Source organism: Crassostrea angulata, chromosome 10 (assembly GCF_025612915.1).
Source record: "Crassostrea angulata isolate pt1a10 chromosome 10, ASM2561291v2, whole genome shotgun sequence".
NCBI lineage: Eukaryota > Metazoa > Mollusca > Bivalvia > Ostreida > Ostreidae > Magallana > Magallana angulata.
In genome coordinates, this window is record NC_069120.1 from 27,338,663 (window position 1) to 27,354,889 (window position 16,227).

The window sequence follows — 16,227 nt, forward strand, 5'->3', positions numbered from 1 at the left end:
AGAATTTGTTTACGCAGTATTAATTAGAAGGGCGTGAAAGGTGAAATATCAAAATAGTTTTCATTTTTTGTAAAAAGTTTAGAAGATGTATATCGGTTTTAGCTGTAGTCTGTGTTATTTATAGTATAACCTTAAGACTTATTGATCTCTTGATGGTTTTTTTGTAAGGTTTTTTCAACCTCGAACAAATATACAAAATCTCTCTCTCTCTCTCTCTCTCTCTCTCTCTCTCTCTCTCTCTCTCTCTCTGCATTGTTAATCTCAGCATACAATATGTAACGATTTTGTAACAATTATATGGAAATGACATAATGATTATCAAAAAAAACAAAACCAAAAATTCTGATAAAACTGACATGAAAAGTCTTATTTTTTACCATAAGCGTTTTGACATTTCATTGACAATTTCATTGCAAATGCACACAAAATAAGACCTGTCGTTTAATAAAACAAGGTCTTATGTTTTTTGCTGTTGAACTCTATTATGTATTAATGTTATTTATTCAAACCCACGGGGATGATCATGATTAAGCTAAAATACAGAAGTAAGTAGTTTTCTGTTTCGATCAAAGTTTATCATATCAGATTTTCAACGCTGGGAATTTGATCCACGGCCTGGAATAATAGTATCTGAATACACCATGACAAGAAACCATTATTTTTATTGTCTGAAAAACGATACTATGATAAAAGGAACGGATGTTCTCCATGGGGGTTAATACGCCATTTCTCTATTATATATAACGATATTAAGCGGCGAAGTTTCTAGTACCTATTCGATTTACTCTGTACGTTCATTATACATGCTGGATCGCATTAAGAACTCGACGGTAAAGACAAATCAAACAAAATGGCCGAACGAAGGTCAAACATTTGCGCAATCAAAGAAAAAGAGTTACAGATCTTGTATCTGAAAAAATAGTGTGTAAATAAATGTGCATGACAAAGGTATATCTCAAGAGAAACACAAAAGATAGGCTTTTGGAATTCTACAAACATTGAAACATAGGCAAACGGCAGTATTGCGTTTTATTTATGGGAATGTAATCAGCATAAAAGAATTTGCAGTGATATGAAAGGACGCCTATATGGATTCAGGAAATATTATATTTGCCTTGAAATTATCTTGGATGTTAAATATACCTTATCTTTTTTTCCTCTTTCTAAATGATCATATTTAGTTTAGAATTAATCAAAATAATCTTGCAATAAAATCGTGTAAACATTGGAGAACGTGTTGTCATTTATACATGGCACTTAATTTCCATATGAATTCAAATAAGGCAAACATGCCAATCATTGTTGTAAATTGTAGTGGTTAATTCGCAATCGTGAATAAGCATGCTTACCTAGTTTTACTTTCATTTGTCTGCGTTGGCAAAATTTTATATTGAAATCGATTGGGTTGTTTTTTTTTGGGGGGGGGGTGTTTTTTGGTATGAGTTTAGTAATGTAAATGCTGTGGATTTGTTTATCATTTGTTACCTATTACAAATCTGTCACAACGCGACTTTGTATTGCGACTTTGTATCGAATAAAACGATCTCTAGGCCAAAACGATCACAATAACGATGGTTATATTGCATTACAATTTTATACCAAAAAAATCGTCATTTATCATTTAATTTCTTATAATACATTTCAAATAACGAGACACGTGTAGTGCCAACGGGAGAAAAAGCAGACAAAAGAAATGGAGGGAAAAATCATTTACACAGCAGCAAAACATGAAGCATTTAAAGAATAAGGCAAGATCTACAATAAGATGGTAAAAAGAATTCTATTAAAAAAAATAAATGGGTTTGGCTTTTATGTGTCTTGAATTTACATTAAACTGTAGTAGCCTGTACTTTGTCGTAATCAAACCTAGAAAAATATGCAAATGATAAGCTTAATTGTCATCATCAACTGCCATTAATTCCGTTATTGTAAGTGCCATGATAAAATATGCAGCAAAATTGAGAGGCTTATCGCTGTCATTCCACGCAAATAGTACAAGCATTTTTTATTGTGTTCTGAGTAATACAGCCCGGGTAGAGAAAACTTGATTTCCATTTACTCAATTATTTTCGATCACTTTTCTTCCGTAATACGACACAATTACGTTTGTTCCAAGTTGGAATGGAATCTAGAACCACAATTGCAACAAGCGAAAGGTTTCTATAAAGTAGGGATTTTAGGGCTATTTATTTCAAACACCCCTTTCGTGAAAAATAATTCAAATGGAATGGAAACTTGAATACGACCATGTTGATTTTTTTCAAAATGATTTTTTTTTTGGGGGGGGGGGGGGGGGGGGTTTAAAGCCAATTATTGTTCTTCCCTTGAGATTTTACTAGTATCTTTGACATATTTATTGAAAACAAGCTTGCGAATGTTTGGCTAATAGACTGAAAAAAAACCCCACAATTCCAAATAAGGTACAAAAAAACCAAATAGCAACAATAGAAAAATAAAAAAAACAAAACAATACAAAAAAAACAAAAAATAAAACCCCAATCCTACCCCCCACCCCCCCAAAAAAAAATAAACAAGTCCCAAGATAACCACAAACAATAAATTTTTTAACATGTTTAGTAATGAAATGACAAGTATTGTGAGTAAAGATAATTTTCTCTGACGTCACTTTTACGTCATATCTTTTATTTCCAAACTTAAGATTTCATTAAGGTAAACGATTTCACTTTATGTTCAGTGTGCCGTTAGCAACTTCTGATAACCCACGCAATAAGTGAGTGTTCATTATCTAACAGTTTTGCATACCCCTCTATAACATATTGGATAAGCAGACGACAGAATATCGTGTAAATGGAAATGTAAATTCATGATATTCTTTATGCTCAAATTTGCAAATGTCATTCTATGGATATTTGGTAGATTTGCATACAAATCAAGTGTTAATCATTATTTCATTTCTTATCTTGACTGTTGTAGAAGACAGATTTTTCAAAATTCTGGCCTATGTACAAACATTGGACCACCCGTTAAAACAAAACTGACATCGTTTAGATGTTATACGCATTGGCCTGGGGCTTTATCTTATTATTTTTTATATACCAAAGGTCAGTATATTGTGTATATATTTAATTGAACTGAATGCTTACGCACAGTATTCAATTTTCCTGCACCGCCTTGGTGTGTTATAGGACCGACGACATCCAAAAATAAGCATTCAATGCTTAAATATATACCTCGACAATCACATTTGCAGATTACAATGTGATAAAAATTAATGTATCTAGAAAAAAAGTGGTATACTTTGTGCATTAAAGATCGAACATTAATCCCCTTTTTGCTGTTGTTGTTTCATTTGAAAAGATGTCGTCATTTAATGGATGTATTTCCCCAAAAAGCCAAAGTGTTGGCAATTTTGAAGCAATAAAATTTGCTATGCAAACCTTTAATCTAGACCAAACACAGAAAAATCAACATATCTGCACACTTCGCAACCAGACTTGGCACACATTTGATGAATACGACATGTTTAGAAATGACATCAGATCTGTGATTTTTGTCCATTTAAATCGTAATAATCTAGATAATTCCAAAAAGCATCAGAGAGGGTCAGCATTGATCTCCAAGACCGAATGAAATCAACGGATATCCTCCCGAGAGAAGATTCAAGTCATAATTCGTGTAATTACTTGTCATTATGTTTTTATGACAGTGACAGTGAAAAAAAACCCTTGATATCGAGAGGCTTTGGGGTAGAACACCGATAATGTTGGCGGAAAAGTCTATAAAGGCACGAGGCGAGCAAGAATTATCGTTCCTTATTAACGATTTGTGTCCCAATTGGAAACCCTAAAGATGTGGGCATTTTGCATCGATATACGTTTTTTATACTAATTAATTTATAGCTATCTATTTATTTAACACTCTTATATATACATGTAGCGAATGAATATGGCTTCTTCAATTTCAGATTTTTGTATGATTTACATACTATAGTCTGTCCCAATATATTTTGGAAATTTTTCATACTTTTGAATGAACATCGTTTGAACCCTGAGGTATTTATAATTGTTATACTTTCATGTTAAATACTGAAATCTGATTGGTTAAGACGCAGTTAATAATATTTACTATTACCCTCAGCGTTAGCAACGCACTTGGCAACGGGTAACATTACAAAATGTTACATGCGCGAAAATTATGCGCGTACGGTTTGCTGTAGAATTCACGTTATTCCTATATAAAAGCAGTAAAATTTTCTTAAGAATTTTAAAAAAGACATTCAGTATAACAAAATAAATAGTGCCTGTTTGGGAGGATAACAGTTGAAATTGACACCCCTCGAAAACCATTGTCAACCTCCGCTTCGCGTCGGTTGACAATGGTTTTCTCGGGGTGTCAATTTCAACTGTTACCCTCCCAAACAGGCACTATTTATATAATATCATGCAATTAAGCAAAATGTAAATCCAGGATATCTGGGGACAGAGTATATTATTAATTCATATATATAATGTAAATATATAGAAAAAAGCGTTGATGTTGGAAGAAACTCACCTGTCTGTGTGATGTAGGTCGTGTCAGCTGAATCAGTAATTGTGCCGATTATTGTAGAAGTGGTAACTGTCGGGGCTGTTGTAGTCTTCTGGTCTGTTTCTGTGTTGGTAACTGTGGAGGAGTCACGTGTTTCCGTGGTAGTGACGGTGTCACCTGCTGGAGTAATGGTGGCGGTATAAGCTGTGCTGGCGGTGCTGTCGATTATGGCGCTGGTGTCAACAGTGTTCACTGTTTGGGTTGGGGTAGCGGTGTCCATTGTTTGGGTTGTTGTTGTGGTGTCCTCTGTTTGGGTTGTGGTTGTGGTGTCCTCTGTTTGGGCTGTGGTTGCGATGTCCACTGTTTGGGTTGTGGTGTCCACTGTTTGGGTTGTGGTTGCGATGTCCACTGTTTGGGTTGTGGTGTCCACTGTTTGGGTTGTGGTTGCGATGTCCTCTGTTTGGCTTGTGGTTGCGATGTCCTCTAATTGGGTTGTGGTGGCCATGTTCACTGTTTCAGTTGTTGTGGCGGTATCCCCTGCTTGTGTTGTGATGGCAGTGTCGACTGTTTGGGTTGTGGTGCTCTTGTCCACTATTTGGGTTGCTGTGGTAGCGTCCACTATTTTGTTTGTGGTGGTCATGTCAGCTGTTTGAATTATTATGGTAGTGTCTTCTGTTTTAGTTGAGGTAGCGGTGTCCATTGTTTTTTCTGTACTGAGAATGTCCCCTGTATTGGTTGTGGTTGCAGTATCATCAATTATGGTGGTAGTCGCGGTTTCATCTGTTAGGGTTGTGGTAGCAATATTTACTGTTTGAGTGATGGCAGTATCCCCTGTTTGGGTGGTTGCTGCGGTGTCACCTGTTTGGGTTGTGCTGGCGGAACTCTCTTTTTGGATTGTCGTTGCAGAATCCAAAGTGTATTTTGTTGTTGGTGTGTTCACATTTTGGGTTGTAGTTGTAGGGTCTGCTGCTTGGTTGGTGATGGCAGTCTCACCTGTTAACATCGTCGTAGCAGTATCCCCTGTTTGGGTTGTGGTTGCAGTATTCAAAAGGTGGGTTGTTGTTGCTGTGTCAAATGTTAAGGTTGTGGTGTCTTGTGTTTGGGTGATAGTTTGGATATTTGCTTTTTCAGTGGTGGTGATATCGATCGTGGTTGTGGTGTCACTTGTTTTTATGGGGATATATGTGTCAGTTTCAGGTGTGCCAGTCGTAGTGGTAGTGTCAACTAATTCAATGGGAACTGAGGTTGTGTCACCTGTTTTTGATGTGGTATCGATCGTAACTGTACTGTCAGGTAATTCAGTTGGCGTAGCGGTTGTATAACCTGTTTCTGTTGTGGTAACGACCGTACTCGTGGAGTCAGCTAATTCAGTGGTAGTAGTAGTGGTGGCACTAGTTTCAGTGGTGGTGACAGTCGTAGTGGTAGTGTCAGCTAGTTCACTGTGGGTAGCGGTGGTATCAACTGTATGTGTTGTAGTGCCGATCATAGTGGTAGTGTCAGCTACTTCGGTGGGAGTAGAGGCGGGATCACCTGTTTCTTTTGTGGTAACTATCGTACTCGTAGTGGCAGCTAATTCAATTGAGGTGGCGGTGGTGTCACCTGTTTCTATTGTGGTGTCGATCGTAGTGGTAGAGTCAGCAAATTCAGTACGGACGGCGGTAGTGTCACCTGCGTCAGTTGTGGTTGCGATTGTAGTGGTAGTGTCACCTAACGTACTCGTAGTGTCAACTAAATCAGTGGGCGTAATCGTATTGTCACCTGTTTCTGTTGCTGAAATGATTGAAGTTGTAGTGTCGGCTAATTTAGTATGGGTGGAGGTTATGGTATCGCCCGTTTCTGTGGTGGTACCGATTGTATTGGTACTGTCAGCTAATTTAATAGTATTTGAGGTTGTGTCGCCTGCTTCTGTAGTGGAAACAACCTTAGTTGTTGTATCAGCTAATTTAGTTGATGTGGCGGTGGTATCACCTGTTTCTTTGGTGCTGATCGTAGTGGTAGTGTCAGCGAATTCAGTGGGAATAGAGGTGGTATCACCTGTTTTTGTGGTGGTGCCCATCGAAGTAGTGGTGATAGCTAATTCATTGTTGGTGGCAGTGGTATCACCTGTGCCCGTGGTTGTAAGGACAGTATTGGTAGGATCAGCTAAACCAGTGGGAATTGAGGTGGTGTCGCCTGTGTTTGTAGTGGTGCCGATCGTGGTGGTAATGTCAGCTAATTCAGTAGGGACGACGGTAGTGCCACCTGTTTCTGTTGTTGGAACGATCGTAGTGTAAGTGGTAGTGTCAGCTAATTCAATTTTAGTGGTGGTGGTTTCACCTGTTTCTGTAGTGGTATCAATCATAGTGGTGGTTTCAGCTAATTCAGTATGGGTGGCAATAGTGGTGTCACCTGTTTTTGTGGTGGTAGGGAATGCGGTATTGTCACCTGTATTTGAGGTAGAAACGATCGTAGTTGAAGTGTCACCTAATTCAGTATGGATGGCAGTTGTACTGTCGGCTGTTTCTGTGGTTGTGCCGACCGTAGTGGTAGTGTCAACTAATCCAGTTGGAGAAGAGGTGTTGTCACCTACTTCTGTGGTGGTGCCGATCGTAATGGTAGTTTTAGCTAATTCAGTGTAGGTGGCGGTGGTTGTGTCACTTGTTTCTGTGGTTGTGCCGACCGTAGTGGTAGTGCCAACTAATTTAGTTGGAGAAGAGGTGGTGTCACCTACTTCTTTGGTGGTGCCTATCGTAGTGGTAGTGTTAGCTAATTCAGTGTGGGTGGCGGTGGTGGTGTCACCTGTTTCTGTGGTTGTGGCAATAGTAGTGGTAGTATCAGCTAATTCAGTTGGAGAAGAGGTGGTATCACCTGCTTCTGTGGTGATGCCGATCGTAGTGGTAGTGTTAGCTAACTCAGTGTGGGTGGTGGTGTCACTTGTTTCTCTGGTGGTGCCGATCGTGGAGGTAGTGTCAGCTAATTCAGTTGGAGAAGAGGTGGTGTCACCTGTTTCTGTGGTGGTGCCGATCGTAGTGGTAGTGTCAGCTAATTCAGTGTTGGTTGTGGTGTCACCTGTTTCTGTGGTGGTGCCGATCATTGAGGTAGTGTCAGCTAATTCAGTGTGTGTGGTGGTGTCACCTGTTTCTGTGGTGGTGCCGATCATTGAGGTAGTGTCAGCTAATTCTGTGTGGGTGGTGGTGTCACCTGTTTCTGTGGTGGTGCCGATCATTGGGGTAGTGTCAGCTAATACAGTTGGTGTGGTGGTGTTGTCACCTGTGTCTGTGGTTGTAACGATAGTAGTGTCCGTGTTTTCTAATTGATTCGAGGTTACGGTGGTGTCTTTTTTTACAGTAGTGGTGCCAATCGTAGTATCGATGTCATCTGTTTGTGTTGGGGTAGCAGTGGTGTCACCATTTTCGGTGGCGGTGCTGGTTGAGTTTGTAGTGGAACCAGTCGTAGTGAGAATTGTTGTTGTTTCGTCTTGTACGTTACCTGTAGATATTGGTAAATATAAAGTTGGAATGAGATATGAAAGAACAATGAACTAGAGCAAGTATTGTTTGCAATGTCATTTTTATCAGTATTGTATCAATTATACTGTATAACTGGTATTTTATGTACAGCGGAGGATTTTTTTTTTGTCTGATATCAAAATAGATATTTTGTTCAACAAATGAATTGATACCTGATTATTTCCTTTTTAAAAATAACACAATTTTTTTTCAAATTTAGCCTTAAAATTTCACTTTGCAGAGAAATCTAGTTAATGGCATGATACACATTATATCCAGATAGGTGTTTTCTTTTGTTCGTCATTTGGTAAAAAAAAAATACTTAGTCGTGTACATATCCATGAAAATGACGACAACAAAGAATAGAAGTATAGGGTGGGCCAAAAAGGATTCTGACTAAATCAGAACATTACATAACTTGCAGGTTTGTTAAACAAGTATGCCTATCTAGTATCCTTGAAAATTTGTTTTTCCCTTTTTGTGATATCTATTAGTTTAAACTAGCAATCACGTCATCAAGATGATTACACACAGTCTCATAGCAAATAAAAGATCATCATCAATCAAAAAAAAAAAAAAAAAAAAAAAAAAGAGAGAAAGAAAATAAAGAGAATTGCTCATTTTCCTTCCTATCGATAAAGAAACCAGGTAGTGCAAATTGTGGGTGGTATCGAACATTTAATCGAAATCAAAACAGGTAATTACGAACTGCCAAAGAACTATCCGATGAAGCAAATTACTCTTAATAGACGAAAAAGAAATAAAATGTAATGTGAATGATTAGATGCAAAATGTCTTTTGCTGGAAGTGACAGCGGACTATTGACAAAGGTGTCGTATTTTTATTTCCTTTCTTGAGAAAGTTATCAGTAATTGTAAATGTATTTATATCTTTTGTAATTCTGTCCAGAAAGAAAACAGACATTTTGGTGGGTTTTGTTTTTAAAGTAGACCATGGACCTTGAGCTCTATTCGTCACTGCTAGCAACTTTCACTGCATTAGTCACTGATACAGAATACAAATGTATTCTACACAGATCGAGTTTATTCAAAAGTTGTTGTCACATAAAATCATAAAATAAAAGATCACTTTTCGATCGCCTATCAAAGAATATGTAAGCATTATAATTAAGGGCACGAACAATTAATGCTTTTTGTAAGGAATAGCATATTAGGTAACTGGCGTATTACATATATAATCAACACCGTTTTGTACGGAAAAACATACCCAGTGTAACATTTTGTGATTTAAATTTTAAATCCTACCTTTTGAAATATGATGATAATTTTTAAATTTCAATAACCCCCCCCCCCCTTCTGTCTGCCCCAACCATTCGTCTTTTAATCACAAACGAATTTTCTTTGGAGTATTGTACTGTTAAGTAGCGTTGACTATATTTAATATACTTTTCGATTTTTTCTAGTCGTAAAGGAAAAACCAGTAAACGCTATTCTTAATGATTGCATGTCTAGAGTTACTCTCTAAACACCAGCTTCCGATGCTAGTGGTCTCCATTTAAGAATGGACGCCAAAGTTCATTTTCCTGTGAAACAAACACAAAATTTAAACTGTGCTTGCACTTCCGGGAGTCTTGACTTCGATGGAATTATGTAATAAAGATTAAAAAAAGCCTTGGCTTGGGCGTTTTTTTTAGAAAATTAAATGGTTGCTCACTAGTGTTTTTTTCTGTATACGCTATCAATGGAAACGCGCATTTTAAGATATCGGATGAAGCACTTTGACATAACAACACTATACATATAAACTGCATTATTTAAACTCTTTTTCAGGAAACCGTTTATAACGCTGTGAAATACGATATGTTCCAATTTTCTCCATTTATCATTTACAGCAGAAAGGAAAGAGAGAGAGAGAGAGAGAGAGAGAGAGAGAGAGAGAGAGAGAGAGAGCCATCAAAAGAATCAAACTATTAACGCATTTTTGGTGCCGTGAAACAGAATACTTTTGATATTTCCTGTCTTTGTTAAATAAAGCAAACATTTTAAAGAAACGATGTCGTTGTCGTCTATTTCAAGATGCAGTCATAACAATTACAAAAAAAAGAAAGTTCAAGTCAGCTTTGTCATAAAGGCCTATTTTTTTTTTAATTTACCTATTTTGGAACTGTTGAGATCCAGAGTGAGATTTGTGAAGGCGCTGGCATTAAGCAGTGCCTCGTGAAACGCCTCATTGATACTTTCATCAGTATGTGTAGTATTGGTGTCGTTTTTAAACTCAATGGTAAAAAGAACAATCACACTTCCTTTCCTGCATAATAAAACAAGAAAAGTTACAAAATGTTAATGATTCCACTGATACACCCAATAATCAAATTGTTTTGCATCAATTACTTAATTTTTTGTTTTAAAATATTGGATCAACAAAAACTGAATTTACTAACCTAAAATCGTTAATAAAGGAGCCGTAAAAGTAACTAGCGATTGGGCTGTTCTGGAAAAGTGTATCTATCTGGAAAACAAATGGGTAAGTCGTCATTTTAACGTTATTAGACGATGAACAATCAACCAATTAAATCATATCATGTTTTCATTAGCCATTCTATTAAAATAAAATGTCATACCACAGTCAGAACCATCTCCTCAAGTTGTTGGTACGCTTCGGAAGTTTTATTCAGGAAATCGTCACTCCATTCCACTCCATCTGTGATTTTCATAATTCCCTCTCTCACTAATACTGATTCTGTTACATCACGACGCATGCGCTTTCGCATCTTGTGAAATCCCCTATTACTGTTTGGTTGTTGTTCATTTTCCGTTTTACTTTCATTTTCCAGATTTTGCGATGTTCTTTTTCCATTTTCACCAGTTTGATTTTCTCTAACATCGAATTCCGAATTCTTTTCTTGTTTTTTATTGCCATCTGCTCGATGTCCAGTTAATGTTCTTTTGGTTTTCAAGTATTCTTGCGTTGTTTCTTCAAGAAGTTTTCGATCACTTTCAGAAACATCATATGTTTCAAAACTAAAAAGCCGTCTAGCCTGGACATGAACACTATCATATTTAGCGGTCTTGTTGAAGTAGCATTCCAACCAGTGGCGCGACAGCTCTCTAAGCGTGGCATCGATGACCAATTCACTGGAACTACGGTCGTCTTCGAATCTATTTTTGCTTTTGTCGTCCTTTCGAAGAGGCGTCTGATTCCATCCGCGAGAGACAAATCCCCCAGAAACAAGAATTCCTGCTAATATATGCAAAGTATACAATTTTATTCCTTTTATCACAAATCATATAAAACAAAGAGTTTGAACCACTTTGCAATTCCGCATATCCAATGTTTTACTTTAATCAATCGTTCTTACCTATGCAAGGTTCGAATTTTAGGTTTCTATATTATAGTGAATTATTGCATATGGAATTTTAAATATTACATTAAAAGAAAATTTAAAAAAAAAAGACCTTGGCTTTATTTTTTATTTGCATTTACCTATTAACAATAGCGATAAACAAAATATTTTTCCATAGTTTCCCCTCTTTTTTCTAGGCTTAGTCAGTTGCTTGAAATATACTTGTCATTAGGTTGTAAACTTTATAAACTGATTTATAAATATTTTGATTTCCAAAAAAATTCTTTAAAACGGTTTACAAATTTGCCATACATTGATTAACTCATGGTTTGGTCTTAAGCACACTCGGATATCACCGCGGATTGTGCAGATTTATGGGGAAAATCTTGAAGACACAATCTTTCTGTTTTCCGTTTATGAATTCGCCATTGTTTTAGGGTATTAATATGTATAAAAACAGATAACAATCGTGCGATTATAGGAAACATTACGTAGAAGAAACAGTTAACTGTTAAACACGATCATTTGATTAACGAACAAGCACAAGTTAAAACGAACGCGTAAAGAATGAAAAACTGGCGAAACGGCAATCAAGCGCTAGTCTAACAATTGTGTACTAATTACGTCAGAAATGGTCCAGTTTAACCCTTTCACGAACGGTACCGTAGTGTTCGTTTGTGACTCGGGTCCAACGGACACCAACGGAGGCAGACTTTTCAGTTTACAAGAAAGAAAAAACCCCGCATGAATTCCGGAAAAAACCCGATTTCAAACTCTTAGCTATCGTACCTTAAATGGACCTAGACACGATTTCAGTTCAAATTTTTTTCATTTTATTTTTCCATTTTTAATGTTTTGAAAGTCAAATATCGAGTTACAAGCAATATACAGGGTTTGAAATTGGTTATGTTATAATCGAAGCTCGAGTCTTGTCATTGATTACATATTGGTTGCATTGGTACAAATTTCAATCAGAAGTTGCTTTCATTTGTTGATAATATTATCTATAAACACTTTAATCAGTTTATCTTGTTTGCCATGGGGCATTTTGTCAAAGAAATTGTAGTTTCTATACATGATCTGTAAGCAAGACTCGAGCTTTGTTTACGTAATAATGAACTTTTACCTTTTTATCTCGCGTGTAACTTGACTTCTAACATTCAAAATTTGGTCAATCATTCAAAATGCATAAGTAAACAAATTAATAAATATATAAAAATTAAAAATAAAAATTTTGATCTCAAATCGTGTCTAGGTCCCTAGATCTCTTAGACACCTCAGATCCCTTAGACACCTTAGTCCTGTGGTTTCCATGCAGAGCCGTTGTACGTCCGATAGCAATATTGGATGTAGCCTATCTAAGTCTTTGAAAATATCTATTATGATCGTAATTTCATGTCAATTTCTCAGCTGTTTTTTTACGACAAAAATACATGTACAAGTTGCTTATTAAGACACCTCCAGCTTACGTAGACAATGTTACTGTATCATTTGATATTTTTAAAATCCGCATTTTTAAAGTAATTTTTTATTCAAATGGTCTTTTTCGTTCTTTTATCAATGAGGCTCAGCCTCCGGTAATCTTCATTCGGAAGTTCTTTTTAACGATGGAAAATTCTACGCATGGTCGACATTTTTTTTGTAACAAATGGAAAAAAAACCAGAATCAGGTTATCGTCAAAATTACATTCAGCGATTAAATAGTTTTTCCACAATATTAGTTTATCGCAATTTTGTCTATACTTAACTGAACAGTTTAGCTTGTTGTTGTTTTATAGCTCATAAAATGATTTTGTAATGCAAATATTTGCAACAGCTTTCGCCATATTGTTGCTATTATACAACACACTGAGAGCTCCCATAAAATATTTCATAATTTGCTCTGCGTTTAGAAGGTCGACGGGTATAATGCTGGATTTGGTGGTTTTTTTCGTTTGTTTGTTTGTTTTTTACTCTTATGTTCTGCGCCATATTTGGATTTGGGTTGATAGATGCAGTACTTGAATGATAGTTTCCTTAGATTTTGCCCCCCCCCCCCCTTTCTCCTTAAAATTCGATATATCTTGTCAATGAAAGCCGAAACAGCACAAAGAAGACCAACATTCTGTCACCCCCCCCCCCCAAAAAAAAAGACAATGATTTTCAATTATTTTATTCCGAAAAAAAAAGTTAGCCTGTAGTTTAAACGTGGGAGCCGAATCATAAAATAAAACAAAGCCATTCATATATCGCAAATGAATCTAATACGACAATGAAAAAACCCCAAAAGGTGTTATCAAAATATTGTGTTTTTACAAAAAAACATATTTTTAGCGTATATGCATGAACTTCGATCATCGTACTTTGTACAAGAGATGTCTAGATATATACATGTATATAAATAAGACTGTTAACTTTAGTTTCATTTTGCTGATGATCAATAAATGTTAAATGAATTAAATAATTAATTAGACCAAATAGATCCCTAGCTCAAACCACGCAGGCGTACTAATATATTGAATAACAATTTACAGACGGTGTATTAATCAGTACTTTATGTAGTGTGTCGGATGAACTTTTCATTAAAATTAATTTAGAGGTCTGTGCAAATGAGTAACTGGAAGGTCAACACTAAACCTATATGAGCCCGGAAACGTCTAGCTATACGACACTGTAGAGTTTGTTTGCCGTTTCAACATCTCCGCATTGTAAATCAGAATTCTGTGAAGTGTGTGCATCTTTATGAGAGTAGAATAAAAAATAGACGATGGCTATATTTAATGAAATATATGCTTTTGGCACTTAAGTTAATTGAAAGAAGAAATACAATCTTATCTTAACACCTTTTGCAATTCGAAATGGGTTTCGTAGAAAATCTCTCTCTCTCTCTCTCTCTCTCTCTCTCTCTCTCTCTCTCTCTCTCTCTCTCTCTCAAAAACATAAATGCACTGTATATCCAGCATATCAGTATATAATAAGCCACGATATGAATCATTTATGCTTATAATCCAGAGCGAAGAATAAAATTATTTCCGGAAATATTGAGCAAAAATGTCAAATGACCCAGAGCGACATACGAGTAGATTGTAAGACTGTCTGATTTTTAAAAATCATTTTATTGTAAAATAATGAAGGTTCCATATTTGCACTGGATGTCTAATAAAAGGGAACGTAAGTTAATCGCGCTAAAAATTTCATCAAGGGATTTCACCACCAGTTTTTGTTTCCAGAGGAGGTGGGAGAGTTGGCGGATTTTTTTTTTCGATAAAAAAATGTCACAAACAAATTCAAGGCAAGATAAAAAGAGAATTTTTTTCTTAATGTGAAGAGTAGTTTTAAGATTGAATCTTAATAGATATAAAGAAGATAATATCGTCAGAGAACAAGCCTTTGAAATTAATCATTACTTCTTGATATATCTACATCATAGCTTGTCTCATGTCTCTACAGAATCAAGAAAATGTATAATTAATTACACCTAATTGTGTGTATATGCTTGTTTGCTCACATAGGGGAAAAACTTGAACTGCTGTGTCATCACTTCAAACAGTATCCTATTCAGAATATTTACCAATGTATTTACCATTATCAAACAATGATGGGGTGAGAACTAGTTTAAAAGCGTACTCATCATTTTCATCCAATTAATGAAACAATCATCATGTAATCAAATCAGATCAGTTGATGGGTAACTCAAGCGTGACGTCTTATTAATCAATTAATTAATTTATTATTTATTTATTTATTTACCTATTTATTTATCTATCTATTTATTTATCTCTGTCCAAAAACCTTGTGAATTTTCACTCAAATGAATAATGGAAAAAGTTGGAGTTGGGATTGTCAAAAACCCCTCCGTAGCAAACGGCCGATTATGTTCTTTTAACATAAAAATTTGTTTTTATAGAAGCTATTGCTTTTTAGGGAAATCAGTCCACGGTTCGAAATTTTGCAATCAATGATATGACAATTGAAAAAGAAAGAAATTTGTGTATTTGTAGGATTTCTAATTACTATCTGATGTGAAATTCAAATATATTCAAATACAATTTTTGAGTTTTAATAAATTTAAGTTATGGTCAAAACATTTGAAGTTCGAATTCATTTCTAAAATGTTGTATATTCTTGAAGAGAAAAATGTCAGAACTGAAAGAAAGAAATTTGTGTATTTGTAGGATTTCTAATTACTATCTGATGTGAAATTCAAATATATTCAAATACAATTTTTGAGTTTTAATAAATTTAAGTTATGGTCAAAACATTTGAAGTTCGAATGCATTTCTAAAATGTTGTATATTCTTGAAGAGAAAAATGTCAGAACTGAAATGAATAAATTTTACCTTACAGTTTTGATATTTCAAAATTAATTGCATTATTGAAAAGAAATTCACAAGTAACAATTAAAAACGAAGAGTTTTTAGGCTCAAACTAAATTTGTTTGAACGACAGTTTAATATTCATGGTACGTGCTATTTATCTTTTGAGGTTGCGTTTGTTTGCATGTGAATATAAAAACTAAGCAATGTTAAAATCATGAAAAGATATGAAATGACATGTAACTCATATAAAAAATAGATAAATATGCCTGATTTTCAATCAAAAAGTAAATCATATTCATTGTAGGTGTAAGGGTGTCATAATGACTTAAATGTATACTACTGCCACGGGAAAAATTCAAAATATACATCAAAAAGTTGTGTTCTTAAAATAAAACCGCATTTAAAAAGCACTGTATTGTAATTCTGTGTCGTCAATCATGCCAAAATATTTAATTAAAAAAAGTTTTTGTAACAACGGATAGAATATTTTTTGCCGAAATTTTCGTGTTTTTTTTTAAACTGAGATAACAATTATTTATATAGCTACAAATATGTATATCTATGCATATCATAATAATTCATAATTGAAAAAAAAGTAGAACTACCTAAATATTTTCCCCAATTTATAAATGTATATTTAATAAACTCA

The 16,227-nt window shown here is 35.3% G+C and overlaps 1 protein-coding gene across 1 annotated transcript in view; it reads right to left on the minus strand.

Moving 5' to 3' along the window:
* The window catches only part of LOC128167436 (uncharacterized), a 44,107-nt gene extending 33,871 nt beyond the window's left edge, over positions 1 to 10,236 (minus strand). The window contains exons 1-2 of the mRNA XM_052833158.1: positions 10,090 to 10,236; positions 4,513 to 7,956 (exon numbers count right to left, since the gene is read on the minus strand). Coding sequence (XP_052689118.1) covers positions 4,513 to 7,693 — 3,181 coding nt within the window. The 5' untranslated portion in view covers positions 7,694 to 7,956; positions 10,090 to 10,236. The remainder of the gene's footprint in view (positions 1 to 4,512; positions 7,957 to 10,089) is intronic.
* Positions 10,237 to 16,227: the final 5,991 nt, after the last annotated feature.